General features: G+C 35.4%; 1 protein-coding gene across 2 annotated transcripts in view; it reads left to right on the forward strand.

The window, feature by feature from the left end:
- Positions 1 to 18,159, forward strand: part of PTPRZ1 (protein tyrosine phosphatase receptor type Z1) — a 191,326-nt gene that overhangs the window by 130,963 nt on the left and 42,204 nt on the right. For both annotated transcript variants that reach the window (XM_045191159.3, XM_053926660.2), the window contains exons 10-12: positions 105 to 231; positions 6,958 to 7,004; positions 11,260 to 12,244. In XM_045191159.3, the coding sequence (XP_045047094.2) occupies positions 105 to 231; positions 6,958 to 7,004; positions 11,260 to 12,244 (1,159 nt within the window). The remainder of the gene's footprint in view (positions 1 to 104; positions 232 to 6,957; positions 7,005 to 11,259; positions 12,245 to 18,159) is intronic.

The raw sequence follows: 18,159 nt of genomic DNA on the forward strand, positions 1-18,159 counted from the left end.
TTCTCATTCACAAATGAGAAAATGTTTTCTAAGGACAAATGTCTAGTATGATAGTACTACTTGAAAGTAACACAGTTGTAAAATTATTGACAACTTTCTTTTAGGGTGCTATTCTCAGTAACTTACTACCCAATATGAGTTATGTTCTTCAAATAGTAGCCATATGCACGAATGGCTTATATGGAAAATACAGTGACCAGTTGGTTGTCGACATGCCTTCCAATGACCGTGGTAAGTGCCCGACTAATGTGGCTGTGTGTTATCTAAATCAATGATGCTAGTTTAGTTACCGGATGCCCTGGTGCTTTCAGTCTAATTTTATATCCTTTTGGCCAGAAGGCAAAATGATTTTCTTTTTAGTCTGGATCACAGGTAATTTTGTGAAACATGGAAATTATTTTTCATTCAGCATGTCTGAGACAGGACAATCGGTAAATTTATTCTGAATATTGAAATTTTCTATTTGTAAAATAAGAACAGCAAAATCTTTTGTAATGTCTCTGATGGTCATCAAATGAAAATAGCGATGTAAACATTAAAACTTTTTCTTTGAATAATAAAGATTTGGTTTCATTTGTGCTTATTTCCCTTTTCAGCACGCAAAGCATTTTGTAGTAAGTATATACGTGATGCTAGGATCATGTGAAGTACTTTGAAATATTTATACAAAGCACCTTAACAGTTTATCTTAAATATTTTTATCCACATTTTGTAATTTGGTTGGGGTGTGGGAGTGATTTCCTCTTAGTTGATTTCCCAGTACTATTTCACAAAAGCAAAACAAAAAGTTGATTCCAATTGTATTTATTTGCATGCATCTTCTCTGAGTATTATGGGAAAATCTTTTGATCTCAAAGCATATGCAATAATTAAATGAATTACTGTCACAATTTGACTATTATGCATTTACACAATTAGTCATTCTTTGTTAGTAAAAGCAGTTTTAAAGTAGCATAATGGAATTCTATATGTATTTATATATGTATATGTGTATATATGCACACATGGACACCATACATATGCATATTCATAAATATATTCAAATATACATATATACATACATGAATGTAAATTTCTTTGGTCATCCCTATCATGAGGCTACTCAATGAATTTTTACAAGTTTTTAATGGAAATGAATGGTTGCAAATTATATTAAGTATAATGTTTCCATTTTATGTGTGGATGGACAATTGATGTGTATTGACTTGCCTTGTGGTCCATATGCTACAGCATTGACTTTATCCATTCAGAATTTTTTCATTAATTATTTTGTCATAGTGTTCTTACTAGTTGAATTTTTCATTTAAAGAATATATGTCAGGGCATTAGATGTTACATTATGTATTTTTTTAAACCACAAGGTACACAACTTGCCAAGATATTTCTCAGGTAAAAAACATTGATGGCTAATGACTATTACACTGTCATGATGGCAATGTCATTATTTAATATTCCTCATGACCTGCCTCATGGTCTGGGTATAACCACCTTTCCTACTGCTTTTACTTAGCATTGTTTTTCAAAATCAGGTTGTTTTTAAACGGTATGAGAGCTCCAAGTGTTATTAAAAGGTGAGTATCAAATACCTGACTGTGGTTTCCACTGTACCATCTCCTGCTCCTCTGCTGCATGTCATCCCTCACCAAAGGTCCCCACACTGACCCACCCAGAAAATGACATCGTGAGCAGCGCAACGCTGACCGTGCTGGTCAGCATCTGTGTGAATTGATGAAATACGGCATATAAAAGTCTCCTCTGCTCCTATTGTGTGTTTTAGGATATGAGTTACATTGAATACATTTACTTGATTTTACTATCGAGGTTTCATTATACCACTCTAATTTCTGTAAATAAAACAATTACCCAGGAGTTTATAAAAAGCAATTACTGTTAGCTATTTATATTATGCTCTTTCTTACTCTATCCACTATAGCAAAATTTTAAACTTTCTGAATTTTTTTATTTTTTGAGAAGCTTATTGCATATGAAAAAATAGATCAAATGTCTATTTTCTACAGAAGTGATTTCTGCGTGATCCTTTTAGACTGAATTGATATTGGCACAAAGTACAGCATTGTATCATTTGTAGCACTTTCACATTTGTACAAAATAATGAATACTATAACTTATTTTCTATTTATTTAAAGGATCAAGACACTGATGAAGTAATGAGATGCTAGTGTGGACACAATTTAATCTCCATGAATGTCTCAGTCTTTAAAACATATTATACTGTAATGATGTTTTAGCAAAAGATAGCATTTGTTTTGATGTAATGATGCTATTAGCAGAAGATGGTATTTGATGTGATGTTTCACTGTGATATTCCTCTGCAGAGCCCAGGGTTAAAAACTTAAGTAAATTATTCTTTCAAAAACTACTTCATCAAAAGCCAATCTACCCAAAAGTTGGGTATTCCTGGGGGGGTTTTATAGAGAAAATATTAGCTTCCTTCTGATCTTAAAGGCCATAAAGGCATTTTAATTCACATGTTTTCAATTTATTATTGAACTTACATCATGTTAAATATTGTTTCTTTGGTAAACATAACACAGTACAATTCTTGACAGCAATACTCTCTAGTGGTTTAGTTTGATGGTACCTACAAGTTTGTGAATTGTGTGACTTATGTGGCTGATACAGATGTAAGTAGATTTGAGTGCTGCTTACATCATGGTTTTTATTAGTACCATTTCATCCTGTTTATCATGTTGTTTCCTTACCTTAGTAACATTGTTATATGTCCTATTGGATTAGTCTACTATATTTTGGATAAACTGTTTTCTAAATATTGTACTGTTTATTGCTTTGGTTAAAGAGAACTGAAGGAGGTCATTTATAATTGTCCTTATTCTTTCATTCATAGATTTCAAATATTTTAATCAATATCTGTGAAGGAAACCTCAATCATCCAAATTGTGCATTGTCCAAACTTTGGCCAATTTCTTAAGTTATTGCTTGTGCATTGATTATATTTTGTGTACAACAGTATCACCATATACAACTGTTCATATGTTATGAACTGCTATTTTAAAATGAGTGCATAAATTCATATTCATAGACAAAATTTGTCAAGGAAACCTTTTTAACATTGAACAGAAAGTACATTCTTTTCAAATACTTTGTAGAAAATTAAATTTATGAATAAGTAATTCATAAACATATTTATTTCATTTTAACTGATATAATTGTGTTTATTTCTTGTCTATAATGTAGAACTAATTATTATACAGTTATAGAGACATTATTTAGGTGCATGTTTTATGGCCTTGGTAATTATGTGTTCAATTTAAATGCACGATGAATTAAATCAGCACAGTTTTTTGTTATTGTGTGCTTTTTAGTTGTGGAACAATTGTCTTTGTTAAATCACTCTACCTTTGTCCTTATCCAGCCTGTGCCATCCTATGCTGTGGGTGTTATTATATAATATACATAATCAGAGTTTGAAAAGATTGCAGTCCCTGTTGCTTTGACCATTTGCACTGTGAACCTTGGCTTACCTTCAAACAATTAAATAAGTCTTGCTAGCCAACCTACATTAGTGGTGCTTTTTTGTGTTATGGAATACTAATGTGCTACCAACATGCTCTTTTAGAAAAATTAGCATTGCAAGTGCCAAAACCAAAAGTAGAATGAGTTGAGAGCTTTTGTTCAGTTATCACACAAATATGAATTCCAAGTGTTCACTCACAAAAAAAAGTCTTGATGGTTGGACTCTTACAGCCTCCATGGAGTTTATCTTGATGAAGTGAGAAGATTCTGGAAACTAATGTAGTTTTTGCACTATTATGTATGATTGTAGTGCCTGAATCAGACCAGTGGCTATTAAAACATCAGTTATTATTTTTGAGGAAACAACAGGCCAAAGGGTACCCAACATGAGACCTTGTATCAATCTCCAGAGTTTGACCTTGGCTGCTATGAATTCTCAGACTCATAAGTAACTTATTCGTCTTTAGGATGATAGAAACTGTCTTCCAAAATTATTTTATTTAAAAACTGTTCTGAAGAGACTCAGCCAAAGTCTTCTGGGTTAGAGGGGGTGTTGAAGTGTTGCCGGCAACCCTATATTCAGTCAATTCAAATGATCTGTTAGGAAACCAGAATTAAGAACCTCAAAGTGGGTATGTACTTACCAATATGAAGGCCCAAACTTGGGGAATTCACCCAGGAAAGTGCCGCAAAACAAGGAGGGATCAAAGATCTACTTGGGTTCACATATTCTGCTTCTAGGGCCCAAAGGGGCCCAAAGAGAACCTCTTACTTCTTTTTCTTTTTTTTTAATTGATGTTCAGGTACAGTTGTCTCCATTTCCCCCCCATCACTCTCCCCCACCCCAGCCATCCCCAATTCCCACCTTTGATCTTGCCCCCCTTTGGCTTTGTCCATGTGTCCTTTATACATGTTCCTTGACAACCCTTCTCTGTTTTCACCCCATTATCCCCTCCCGTCTTCCTTCTGGTTACTGTCAGCTTGTTCTTAATTTCAATGTCTCTGGTTATATTTTGCTTGCGTGTTTGTTTTGTTGATTAGATTCCACTTATAGGTAAGATCACATGATATTTGTCTTTTACCAGCTGGCTTATTTCACTTACATATGTTTGGGTAAAATCATGTATTTTAACCTACTAGGAACCATCATCCATGTAGTTAATTTATGCTCTGGAAAAAAGATAAAAATAAATGCAATTAACACAGAGAATAGTGAAAGAGAAGGAAATCAGTCCTCAATGTGATCTGTATGTATATCCTTCCCCAACGCTGAGAATTACTAAGAAAGTTACCTTTATCCATTACAAGTATAGAGTTAAGTGAAGTTAGACCTTTGTTGTTCTAATTTATAACTCTTCCTTAAGCATGTGGAAGAGAACAGACTGTCTTTGAGACTTTTTTTCCTAGCTGCTTAACAGAGAAACATCTACGGCACAGGTGGCAAACACAAGGCCCACGGGCCAAATCCGGCCCTCCACCTGCTTTTATCCAGCTGGCAGCTTGTTTCTACCCTGAGGCAGCACCGAGTTCCTTGCCCCTAGTTAAGGAGTAGTTACATTCACACAGTCCTAAAACTACATTCGGCCCTTTGAAGGCAACCGAGAGGCTGATGTGGCATCTGGTGAACATGAGTTTGACACCCCTGATCTACAGTATAACATATGTATCAGCAACAAGTATTTGATTATGATTTGTGCTTATTAACATTAGAGTATTTTGAAAGTACATGAAAAGGAGTGATCACATTTGAAAGCATTGCCAGTAAAATTATGTATTGTCTCCCATGCTGAATTTAAAGACTTTTATATGCATAACTTTCTCAAATTGTGGTTTTTAGAAAGTCATATTGAAGGTTGTTATTTTTCTCTCTCAATTTTAGTTGCATCCCACTTTAAAATTCACATACAGTATTCCCTGGTTTCCTTGGAGGTTATAGAGACACAATTGTTCCAGACTATTGAAATCACTTTAATTTTGTAACCTGAGGAATAAAGATCATGAAAAACATGTTGGGAAAAAGGTTTTGTAGAGACAAAAATTGAAAAAGGAAAACCGCAATAACCCAAATAAGAGTTTCCAAACAACTTCATGGTCAATTTTAACAAGAAAAAAATAATAATTGAGAGTTAAAATGTAAGGCTGATTGTTTTCAATGAATATTTTCATTTTTACAGCACAGAAAATTGTTCAGGGTAAGTAACTTTGAATAGCTAAGTAGTGAAGAATATTAATATTATCTGAATCCTTCTGGAATTCATAAATATCACTGTATATGATGGTTTTACATTTCCTTTCTTTTCTTTTTTACATTTTATTATTTATCCTTTTTCTTTGTTGTTGTTCAAGTACAGTTTTCTGCCTTTTCCTCCCACCCCTCCTGGTTTTACATTTCTGAACACCTAACAATTTCCTGATAAAAATAGACTCAAGGAAGTCTATGTTATAAAACAGGCCTGGGTTTGATGAACTTTTATTGTTAGATAAGTTATGCCTTTGAAAATTTTATAGAATATGCATTTCCTTTGAGGATATGCAGAAACATAAAACAGAACATAAACATCATTGGGATAGTAAAGAGAGTACGCTTTGGCAATGGGTTCAGATTCTATAAAATAATAGCAGTAAGTAGAACATCATTGGAATAATGCTCATGCCCTCACAGTTGGCCTGTCTCCTCTCTCCCAGATGACTTAGGCAGCTCAGATGGCAAGTGAGCAGAAATCCTCCTCTACCCCTTGTTGGAGAGAGAGAACCAGCTTCTAACGTCTTCTAATATTTACTTCTTTTAGGATTAACATACCCATGTATTAGAAATACACTGCTTCTAGTCAGTTGTGAGCACAGACTTGAATGATCCTGGTCATTACATTCTTTGCATAGACATCATTAGCTGAGTTTGCCTGGAATGAGGAAGGGAACACCAGTCCAGCCTGGGGCTGCTAGAAAACACTCTCCATTTTACCTGGGGCAGCACCCCGTGTGCAAGTAGGTATGAACCCAAATCTGAAGAATTATTTGACCCTCAGTCAGAAGAGCAATTTAAGGAATAGCAGCTGAATAAGAAAGTAAATCTTGTCACTTCTCCTCAAAACCCCTGGCATTTCCCAACTATGCTGTTATCAGCTCTGCTAAGGTTGAAAGCACATCTGCACTGATGAAAAATTATTTGATTTTTTATGCTCAGTAATATTAGCCTCACTGGCCCCCTTTTTGGGAAGGCAGTTGGAGCAGAGGATAGAGATGAAAGCTTTGAATGCAGTTTCATACCAGTTATGTGTCGTTGTCTTATACCGTGTTCAGTATTGTTCGAAACTGATACTCAAATTTTTTATTTTGAGAGATTTTGTAGTTTCAAAGCTAACAGTCTTTTTTTTTTCTTTTTCCTTTTTCCAACCAAAGGTAAACTCACAAGGCTGAGATTGCTGAATATAAATTTTAATAATTTTATTTTTGATTTTGTAGAACTTGACCTTTTTCCTGAATTAATTGGAACTGAAGAAATAATCAAGGTATCATAGCTATATTTTATATTCAAATGTTCCAAGATTTAAAAGTTTATTTTGAATTATTGGTTAAGTTTCAGATAGTGTGTTAATAAAACTTTAGGTTGCATCATTCATTGTAGGGTTAGCTGCTGAGCTTAATAAATAGTCATGTAACTGATATACATAATTCTTATCTGAAGAAATTAGAAGGCACTTTAATTAGTATAGTAAAAATAACAGAGATACAAAAGTTTTGGTGATAATGAAAAATGAATTTAAAAATAATTATAAGTTAAAACAGTAGCTATAAATCAGAAATTATTGAGTCAAATTTTTCTAAAACAGTAAAATAATGTTTAACCAATTCTTAATATTGCTATAGTTTACTTGTAACTAGCTTAACCAGTGGTTGATAGATTGATGATAATATGAGTCAAAATATAAATTGAATATATTTTTGCACATTTAATTAGAATATTTGTGTTTTGACTCTTCAGATGATGTGTCTGCTGCTGGCATAATGTTCTTCATGCCAAGGGGTAATTAACAATGTCTACAAATTTAAACATTGTCTTAACTTTTAGAAAGAGGCAAATTGACTGATATATCTTATATTTAATCTTAAACCCAAATGTACTATTCATCTAAACCGAGGTTATATGTTTAAATCCGGGCACTATTGTTAATGTAGTGTGAATATGCACATATATGTATATGAGCTCATAAAGTGTGATAACTGATGCCACTATGTAGTAATAAATAGCAGTCAGGTTGTGTTTTTGCATATATAATTACCTCAATAGTTTATATAACTTACAGCTATTCTTTCTTACAAAGGATTATTTTACCAAAATAACTGGTTCACTTCTCACTGGTGTGAGTGTGTATGCATGCTTGTGTGCCGATGCCGATGGATATGTATGTGCCTATAAAACTATCACCAAAATCAAAAGAAGGGAAAATATTATTTTCACACTGTAAATTCAAATCTTTAGTGTCGTAGTCTATTTCACTATAGTAAAATACCATAAGCGGGATAGCTTATAAACAACAGAAATTTCTTTCTCACAGTTCCAGGGTCTGAGAGTCTGAGATTAAGGTGCCAACATGGTCAGGTTCTGGTAAGGGCCTTCTTCTGGGCAAACTGCTGACTTCTCCTTGTGTCTTCACATGGCAGAGCAGAGCAGAAGCAGCAAGACTCTCGAGACTCTTGTAACGGCTCTAATCCCATTCATGGGGGCTCCACTCTTATGACCTCATCTAACCTCAGTTGCCTCCCAAGGACCCGCATCTCCTAATACCATCACAGCGGGAGGGTAGGATTTCAGCAGATGACTTTGGGGGGACACATTCAGTTCACAGAGCTATTCACTTTTATTGATTCAGGCAGGAATGAATGGTAGAGGTTGACAAATATCTGGAATGTATTTGTAATGGGTTTAAGCCTGAATATGGAAGTGAATAGTTTAGGGATGTTTCTCAGATCCTCTTCAAATAGAATTGCATGACTTTGAAAGACAAAGTATCTCTAGCATAATCAAGTCTTCACAATAATTTTTTTTAAGTGTGACACAGGTCAAAACCATATAATGGAAGAGAGATTCACAATAACTCCATAAGAATTTATAGGATGAAATATTCATTAGAATATTTATGGTTTCAGATATGTATGGAATAATCATAGAGCATGGGAGAAATAGTCTTGAAATGTTGACAAGAGGCAGTGTGACCTCATAGAGATTGGCAAGATTTGATGGGTAGGATTAAGAAATGATCCATTACCTTCATCAGATTCCAAGAGGTATTTAAATTTCACAAAGTCCAAATTCTGCTAGAAAAGAAACAGAGTTTGTATGTGTGTGTGTGGATTCATGTGTGTATAATATTTTCTTCCCATTTAACAGAATAAAAGGTGTGTGGCATTGCATTTATAGAAAAAGCTTATAGAAATGGTAGGAAGATAATAAAGTGTGTCTGTGTGGGAAAATAAGCAAAGAACAAGAGAAGCAATATTGTTTTGAGATTTGATAGAAATTGCTAGATTATGTAGAGAATACAAATGATGTCTTTGGGGAACTTCAAATGTGAAGGGGAGGAATAATAACTAGAAGCTGAATTAGAGATTTTCCTTTATGTTCCTTTTAAATAGGAGAGATTTATTTCATTTAGGCTAAGAATGATCCATATGAGAAACAAAATTGAAAACACAAAATAGAGGGAAACAAACACAGATGTAAAAAAGTAGAAAGGAAGTGAAACAACAACTCTTCAGTTGCAACCAGATGAGAGGGTAGAGCTGGCTGCTTCCTGTCTATGATGTTTTAATATTAAGAGGAGGTGTGTTTTTGTCTATGGTTTCCATTTTCTCTGTAAACAGTAAGGTCATCTGCTTAAAATGAGAGGAGAGGAGAGAAAAATGGAGGTTTGAACAGGGCAGAAAAAAGTCTGAAAGTGTCTTGGAAGAGGGTAAGGGTATGGAGTGATACCAGAAAACTAGGCACAAATCCATATTTTCAAATATGAGGAAGACTTCAGAAGTCCATACTGGTACACTTAACATTGATCCTCAGCAAAACTGTCAGATTATAAAATGAATTTTTGAGAAATTCTAGGGAAACAAGAGATTCCAACAAATTTTTCTTGAGAGCAAGTCAAGGCAACTGACTATTTTTTAGTAAATAGTAGGAAATATTTAGTAAAATACTTAGTAAACTAGTAAATATGATTTACTATTTTTTAAAGTTTGGAACCTTAGAGACTAAGTCAGTATTTTACCTGGGAAATTATTTGGTAAAATCACTTGGGTTGTCCTTATGAACAAGAAAGATATCAAACAGAATGCAAAATTTCATGAAGAAATAATGAATGATAGTGAGGGAATTTGTCTAGGGAATCTAAGAGAATATTCACTTTTAGCATCAGTACAATCTAGATCATTAAAGGCGACACATTTATCAGAGTTGTCACGTATGCCTTAGAAACTACTTAAAGAAATGAAATATTTAAGCTCTGGATAATTAAGCTTGAGACTTGTTTCATACAATTCAGCTTTTCATGTGTAAGAGACACATGATTATGAGCACACATGGTTTAATACTTAGATTATATCTACTGATATTGGTCAAGTTCTACTGATTAATTTGTACTCTGTCACTTTTTTCTTATTTTAAGGGCCATGGCCCTAAAAGATTTAATAGATAACAGTGCTAGCAAACTGACAAAATCTTGTCCCGTCTTGCCTTGACCAGTGTGGCTCAGTGGGTTGGGCATCATCCCGCAAATCAAAATGTCACTAGTTCTATTCCCAGTCGGGACACATGCCTGGGTTGTGGATTCAATCCCATTTTGGGTGTGTTCAAGAGGCAACCGATTGATGTTTCTCTCCCTTTCTCCCTCCCTTTCCCTCTCTCTAAAACTAATTAAATAAAATATTTTCAAAAAGTTATGTCCTGAGTGGACTAAAAATATCATACCCTGATACCTTTGGCAATTTAGTTTTCTAAATATACAATTAGACATATTATAACACGAACAGTTTTTTTAAAAAAGACAAATCAGTACCAGAAAGTATGAGTTTTAGTTGACCTCTAGCCAGATCATTCCTGGGCCACACAGTGACGAAGTGTTCATGAAAGACTGGGTCACCTGAACTGTGTTTCTAAAGGAAACACGGAATTAAATAACTAGTACTCGAAGTATATTTTGACAGGTTGTCTTTAAAATGTCTACCTAAGCCATAAGTGGGAAGAATTTAAAACAAAATGCAAGACAATAAATAAAAACCTCTTAGGATAGCTTAAAAGTTGTGATTTATTCTAAATACATACAAAAATATGCTGAATATGCATTAATTCAGCCTTTGAAATGAGTTGTTTTATTGACATTTCATATGATAATAAGCTAATTGCTAGTTAGCTTCTAGCTTGTTGTTGGATGACCTGAAGAGAGAAACATAAAAACAAGAAAATAATACTATGTTAAATAACACTCCCAGTAAATAAATGCAGCTACAATATGTCTTCCTTTCAAAGCTCTGATATCTATTAATTTAATTATTTCATTTCATAGCATTAAAATAAAGGCAGCCATAAATAGTATGTTTTCATTAAGTCTAATTACTTTCTAGAAGATGGATAATGAAGGTTATAGGATAGAGGTATGCCTTCAATGGAATGATGCTTTATGAAGGTTAATAGTATAATACAGTATAAGGTATTATCGAGATTTAGTTTTTCTCTTATTTCTTTATGTTCCATTAAATCTTGTTTGCTTTTTAAAGGAGGAAGAAGAGGAAAAAGACATTGAAGAAGACACTCTTGTGAATCCTGGCAGAGACAGTGCCACGAACCAAATAAGAAGAAAGGAACCTCAGATTTCCACCACAACAAACTACAATGACGTAGGGACTCAATACTATGAGGCCAAGACTAACCGACCCCCAACAACAGGAAGTGAATTCTCTGGAAAGGGTGATATTCCCAACATGTCTTTAGATACTACTTCCCAACCAGTCACTGAATTAGCCCCAGAAAAAGACGTTTCTTTGACTTCACAGACCGTGACCAATCTGCCACCTCATACTCTGGAAGGCACTTCAGCCTCTAAAACTGTTCTTATATTTCCACAGATGAACTTGTCTGGGACTGTGGAATCCTTAAGCACAGTTTCTATAACAGAATTTCAAGAGGTATCTACTGATATCAGTGATGAAGAGCGTTTATTGACCAATTTTAAGCTCGATACGGGAGCTGATGATTCCTCAGGCTCCAGTCCTACAACTACTGCTGTGCCCTTCATCTCTGGGACTATATCCCACGAGTATGTATTTTCTTCAGAAAACCCAGAGGGAATCACGTATGGTGTCCTGACACCAGAATCTATGAGAAATGTTTCAGAAGATTCAGCCTCATCAGGTTCAGAAGACTCTCTAAAGGATCCTTTCATTGATGGAAGTGTGTGGTTTCCTAGCTCTACAGATGTGAGGACACAGCCCGATGTTGGATCAGGTAGAGAGGACTTTCTCCAGACTAATCACACCGAGATACATAGTGACCGATCTGAGAAGACAACGGAGTCCTCTTCTCCAGGCCCACAAGTGTCACAAGGTCCCTCAGCCACAGATATGGAAATGCCACATTATTCTTCCTTTGCCTACTTCCCAACTGAGGTAACACCACATGCTTTTACTCCATCCTCCAAACAGCACGGTTCAGTCCCCACTGTCAACGTGGCACACTCGCAGACAACTCAACCAGTATACAACGGTGAGACACCTCTTCAACATTCCTCCAGTAGTGAAGTCTTTCCTCTAGTCACCCCTTTGTTGCTTGACAGTCAGATTCTCAACACTCCCGCTGCCGCTTCAAGTAGTGATTTGGCCTTGCATGCTACGCCTGTATTTCCCAGTGTCGATGTATCATTTGAATCCATCCTGTCTTCCTATGATGGCACAACTCTGCTTCCATTCTCCTCTGCTTCCTCCAGTAGTGAATTGTTTCGCCATCTGTATACAGTTTCTCAAATCCTTCCACAAGTTACTTCTGCTGAGGAGATTGATAAGGTGTCCCTGCATGCTTCTCTGCCAGTGGCTGGGGGTGAGGTACGATTAGAGCCCAGCCTTGCTCAATATTCCGAGGTGGTGTCACATCAGACCATGACTCGTGCTGCTTCAGAGACTCTGGAATTTGGTGGTAGTGGAGCTGGTGTCCTTCATAAAGCGCATGTGTTTTCTCAAGTTGAGCCACCCAGCAGTGATGTCATGACGCATGCACGCTCTTCAGGGCCTGAACCTTCCTATGCATTATCTGATAATGCAGCCTCCCAACCCCTCCTCACTGTTTCTTACAGTTCTGCAGTACCTGTGCATGACTCTGTCAATATGTCTCATCAGGGTTCCTTATTTAGCAGCCCTGGCCACATACCGATGCCTCGGTCTTCGTTAATAACACCAACCGCCTCATGGCTGCAGCCTACTCATGGCCTCTCTGGTGATGGGGAGTGGTCTGGAACCTCCTCTGATAGTGAATTTCTTTTACCTGACACAGATGGTCTGACAGCCCTTAACATTTCTTCACCTGTTTCTGTAGCTGAATTTACATATCCCACATCTGTGTTGGGTAATGATAATAAGCTGCTTTCCCAAAGTGACATAGTAGATGGAAACCAAACTGAACTGCACACTTCTTCTTTCAGTGAGATGGGTTACCATTCTGAAAGCACAGTCGTGCCCAGCCTGTACAATAATGTAAATGGGTTGAATGCATCTTTACAAGAATCCCCAGTTTCCATTCCTAATTCAAAGGACATTCCTCCAGGCTCTCTTGCTTATACTAGCAATAAGCCTTTTGATCATGAGGTTAGTCAAGTTCCAGAAAGTAAGTTTTCAGTTCAGCCTACACACTCTCTATCGCAAGCATCTGGTGATACTTCTCTTAAACGTGTACTTAATGTAAACTCAGAGTCAGCATCCTCTGACCCTGCTTCTAGTGAAATGTTATCTCCTTCAACTCAACTCTTATTTTATGAGGCCTCAGCTTCTTTTAACACTGAACTAGTATTGCTGCAACCTTCTTTTCAGGCTTCTGATGTTGACACATTGCTTAAAACTGCTCTTCCGACTGTACCTAGTGATCCAATATTGGTTGAAACCCCCAAGGGTGATCAAATTAGCCCTACGGTATTGCATCCTATGGCAGCAAAATCTGCTTCAAGTGGAAACATGCTGCACTCTACACCTGTACCAGTTTTTGATGTATCGCCAGCTTCTAATATGCCTGCTTCTTCACTTCAAGGTTTAACCATTTCTTATGCAAATAAGAAATATTTTGAGCAAGTTTTGCTTAAACGTAAAGGTTCCCAGCAAGTGGTGCCTTCATTGTTCAGTAATGATAAGTTGTTCCAAACTGCCAGTTTGGAGGTTAACCATGCGGTTCCCTCAAAAGGAAGGCAAGTATTTGCTACTCCTGCTTTTTCTGTGGATGGACCTCTGAATACACCTATAAATGAGCTTGTGTATTCTGATGAAGTTTTTACTTCCACCAAGGGTTTCATTGCCAAGGAGGTACTGGCTGGTATTCCAACAATTGTTTCTGATACACTTGTGACTGCTGATCATTCTATTCCTGTAGGAAATGTGTATGATTCCATTACAGCTCTTTCTCCCAACAAAGATGGCTCTGTTAACACAACCAAGTTGCTGTTTCCTCCTAAAACAACTTCTGAGCTGACTCATAGTGCCAGATCTGATGCTGAGTTAGTGGGTGGTGATGACGATGATGTTACTGATGATTATGATGATGATGATGATGGTGACAGAGATAGAGATGGTTTCTCTGTAAATAAGTGTATGGCATGCTCCTCCTATAGAGAATCCCAGGAAAAGGTAATGAATGATTCAGACCCCCAGGAAAACAATCTCGTGGATCAGAATAACCCAATCTCATATTCACTATCTGAGAAATCTGAAGAAGAAAATAAAGTCACAGGTGTGCCCTCAGAAAGTCAGACTGATATGGGCGGAAGCCCTAATAAATCACCATTAACAAACGTGCTCCCCAGAAGGCCCAGTGATGGAACACAGGACAATGACGTTCAGACTGGTGTCCTGCTTGCTTTCACCCCAGAATCTAAAGCATGGGCAGTTCTTACAAGTGATGAAGAGAGTGGATCAGGGCAAAGTCCCTCAGATAGCCTCAATGACAACGAGACTTCCACAGATTTCAGTTTTCCAGATGTCAATGAAAGAGATGTTGACAGGGTCCTGGAAGCGGGTCACTCAGAAATAACTCCTGGGTCCCCAGAGTCCTCCACACCGACTGTTACTAGCAGGCACTCAGAAGTGTTCAACATTTCAGAGGCAGGTTAGTTATGGATCAAAGGGATAGACTGAGGTGTGATGGTCTTCATTCTCAAAAAATAGAAAACTCACAAAAAGAAATTTGGTAAAACAGCACATCAATTTTTTAATCGAAACATCAAATCAGTTTACATTTTTAAAGTATGATTTTATTCATTACTTCAAACAAATGCTAAATATGCTTTTTTGTTTTTTATTAAAGTGTTGTTGACATACTGTGTTGTATGTTTCAGGTGTACAACATAGTGATTTGACATTTATGTACCTCACCATGTGATCATCATGACAAGTCTATTATTCGTCCATCACTGTGCAATGTTATTACAATATTTCCTGTGTTGTACACACATCCCTGTGCCTTATTTATTTTATAAGTGGAAGGCTGTCCCTCTTACTGCCCTTCACCTTTCTCATCCATCTTTCCATCCCCCTCCTCTCTGGCAGCCATAAATTTGTTCTCTGAGTCTACGAGAAAAAGTTCTGTTCTGTTTGTTTTGGTCTTTAATTCTCTGCGAAAGAGATAAAGTGATGTATATTTATTGTCAATTTTTCATATTCTACAAGATGCCTGTTATATGTGGGAGCAATTATATGTTTTTAATACAGTTTTAGTATACTGCTTTTTAAGTGATAGATTGGAGGGTGTTTTTTAGATTGCTTTAATTTTCATATTTACTCATGCTCTAAAATAAGTTGTAAACCAAGTCTATTAAATTGTAAAATGAATTATGTTTTGAGAGTTATATGATATAAGCTCCTCTCTGTACTCTGCCCCATGAAAAGGAATTACATAACTTGTACTGCGTAGCTTGGGGAGCTTTAAAAAAGGTTCTGTTACTAAGTTTGGAGAGTGAATGGTAAGATTTTCTTTAAACAAGGTTTTAATTTTTAAAAATTGTGCTTGATTGCCTTAATGCTACCTAAAGAGGGCGGTATAAACTAACAAAACACAGTGTACTCTGTACTCGTTACACCTTTCTGAGAAGTTAAATAACGGGCGTTAACGTGCAGTGTATGTATAGGTATTATATGACAAAATGTAAAACACTAGAACATTTTCTGTAGAAAGGCATTTCATTTATTAATGTATTTTATGCAAATTAGTTTATTGGCCAGACGTGTCTTAGAGCACATTACTGACAATATATATAACACAGATGTTTGCTTTAAATGCCAAAGGAAAGAGAAATTCAATACCATTAAGCATATAAAATACTAGATAATTTTATCAAATTGATCGTAAGAATTTTATAATTTTTTTAAGTTTAATTTTAAGGCATTTTAAATTTAAAATGAAAATATTTAAATCTTAATACTAAGTTAAAGGACAGGCTAAAGTACCATCTTGCATTATTTTTCCATAAAGGCGAATATTAGTCATCCAAAACATAGGCACTAATCTCAGGATATTTTCTCTCTTTTGTGATTTATTTCCCTTCAATTAATTGTAGATTTTTCTTTCAATACAGCAACAATGAAAAGTTTGTACATTTTAATAGAGATATTGTCCTAAGTATTCTGACTTGATACTATTTAACATTGCATTCCAGTTTAAAAATTTAAACTTTATATAAGAATAAATAATGAACCAATAGGTCACCATATTCACTAGGAATGATAATATATATAAATTTTTCGTGAAAATGAAAAAAAATATTTTTTCATTCCAATTGTAATACTTTTTTAAAAATGTTTTCTTGGATTTCTTTTAAAGGAAAATATTAGGAATCCACCTATGTTTCTATCTTACTGGGCAGTGACATTAGTGAGATGTTCTTGCTAGATTGTACTTTTATAGGGAGACAATATATATAGGAGAACACCAAACCTAGAATTATTGACTAAAGTTTAGCAATTTCTCTTCAATAAATCTTATTTGATTTAATTGAGAGTATATTCTCCCACTGATGCGGAGGAAACAATATGAATATTACATCCAATATCATCAAGTAACTTAATTTATGACTTAAATGAGATAAAACAAGATTAGGGGAGTGATGGCCTGTTGTTAATTCTCTGTCTGTAAAAATATCATACACAATATGGCATCAAATAACTGAATATGCCACTTTATCAAACGTATATGAACTAAGTCTGAAACTTATAATTTGATTATGTATTTTTAAAATGTAAAGTAACTTATAAGACATGTTCATCAAATAATATAGGCAAGCCAAACCTGAGTGTCGCAATGTATGACTCCGTACACCGAGACCCAGAGACACTGGATTGCTTGGTCCAGGTAGTTAGGGCATTAATAGAAAAGTGAGACTGGAAGCCTGGGTTGTTTTTTTATTTTATTTTATTTTATTTTATTTTTAGTTTGAAGCAGAAGTAATTATTTTATTTATTTTAAAACCCCTTATCCCAGTTCAGTTTTATTTTTATTTTTATTTATTTTTAAAATTTTTATTGTTATTCAACTACAGTTGTCTGCATTTTCTCCATCCCTCCACCCCACCCCAGCCGAAGCCTGGGTTGTTGATGTTTGTTTCTTAGCACTAGGCTTTCAAGATTGTAGACATTAACATATGTATATAATGCTTAATTTGTAATACCAAAATTATACTGTTTTATTCTGAAAACATACTTTAAGGTATTAATCTTAGATCTTTATTTTCCAATTGTCTATTAGTAGATTCTTATCATTTAGTTAACTCACATATACTACTGAGACATATAAAAATAAATATTTTAGTCTCAACTAATGGATATAAAAATCAAGACAACTAGTTGTCATTAGAATATTCAAAGCAATTAGTCAATTGTGTGCATTTTCATATAGTACCCTATCTGGAATAAAAGGACTAGGTTTCATAACATGTAATTACCATGTATTTATCACTCTGTCTTCTCAATTGAAAGGTTTATTTTATTTTTTCAGATTTTTAATTTTATCTTATTTTTATTTTTTATTGTTATTCAGTTATGGTTGTCCCCATTTTTCCCCCTTTACTCTCCCCTTCCCTACCCACCCCCACCTCCCACAGTCAATCCTCCCCCCACCCTGTTGTCTTTGTCCGTGTGTCCTTTCTACATGTTCTGTGATGACCCTTCCCCTTCTTTCCCCCGTTACCCTCCTCCCCACGCCCCTCTGGTCACTGTTAGTTTGTTCTTTATTTCCATGTCTCTGGTTTATTTTTTAATTAAACATCCCAGGAAACTTAAGAGAAAGTGTTTATACAAAACTATATGTGTTCACAAGTGTGTGTATGTAGTGTATATAGTATATACGGTAATTTGTTACATATTTTATATGTTATATCTTATATAGCATTTATATGATCAGACCTATCTCATACATATGTATGCACATCTAAAATG

This window comes from Desmodus rotundus, chromosome 6, assembly GCF_022682495.2.
Source record: "Desmodus rotundus isolate HL8 chromosome 6, HLdesRot8A.1, whole genome shotgun sequence".
Classification (NCBI taxonomy): Eukaryota; Metazoa; Chordata; class Mammalia; order Chiroptera; family Phyllostomidae; genus Desmodus; species Desmodus rotundus.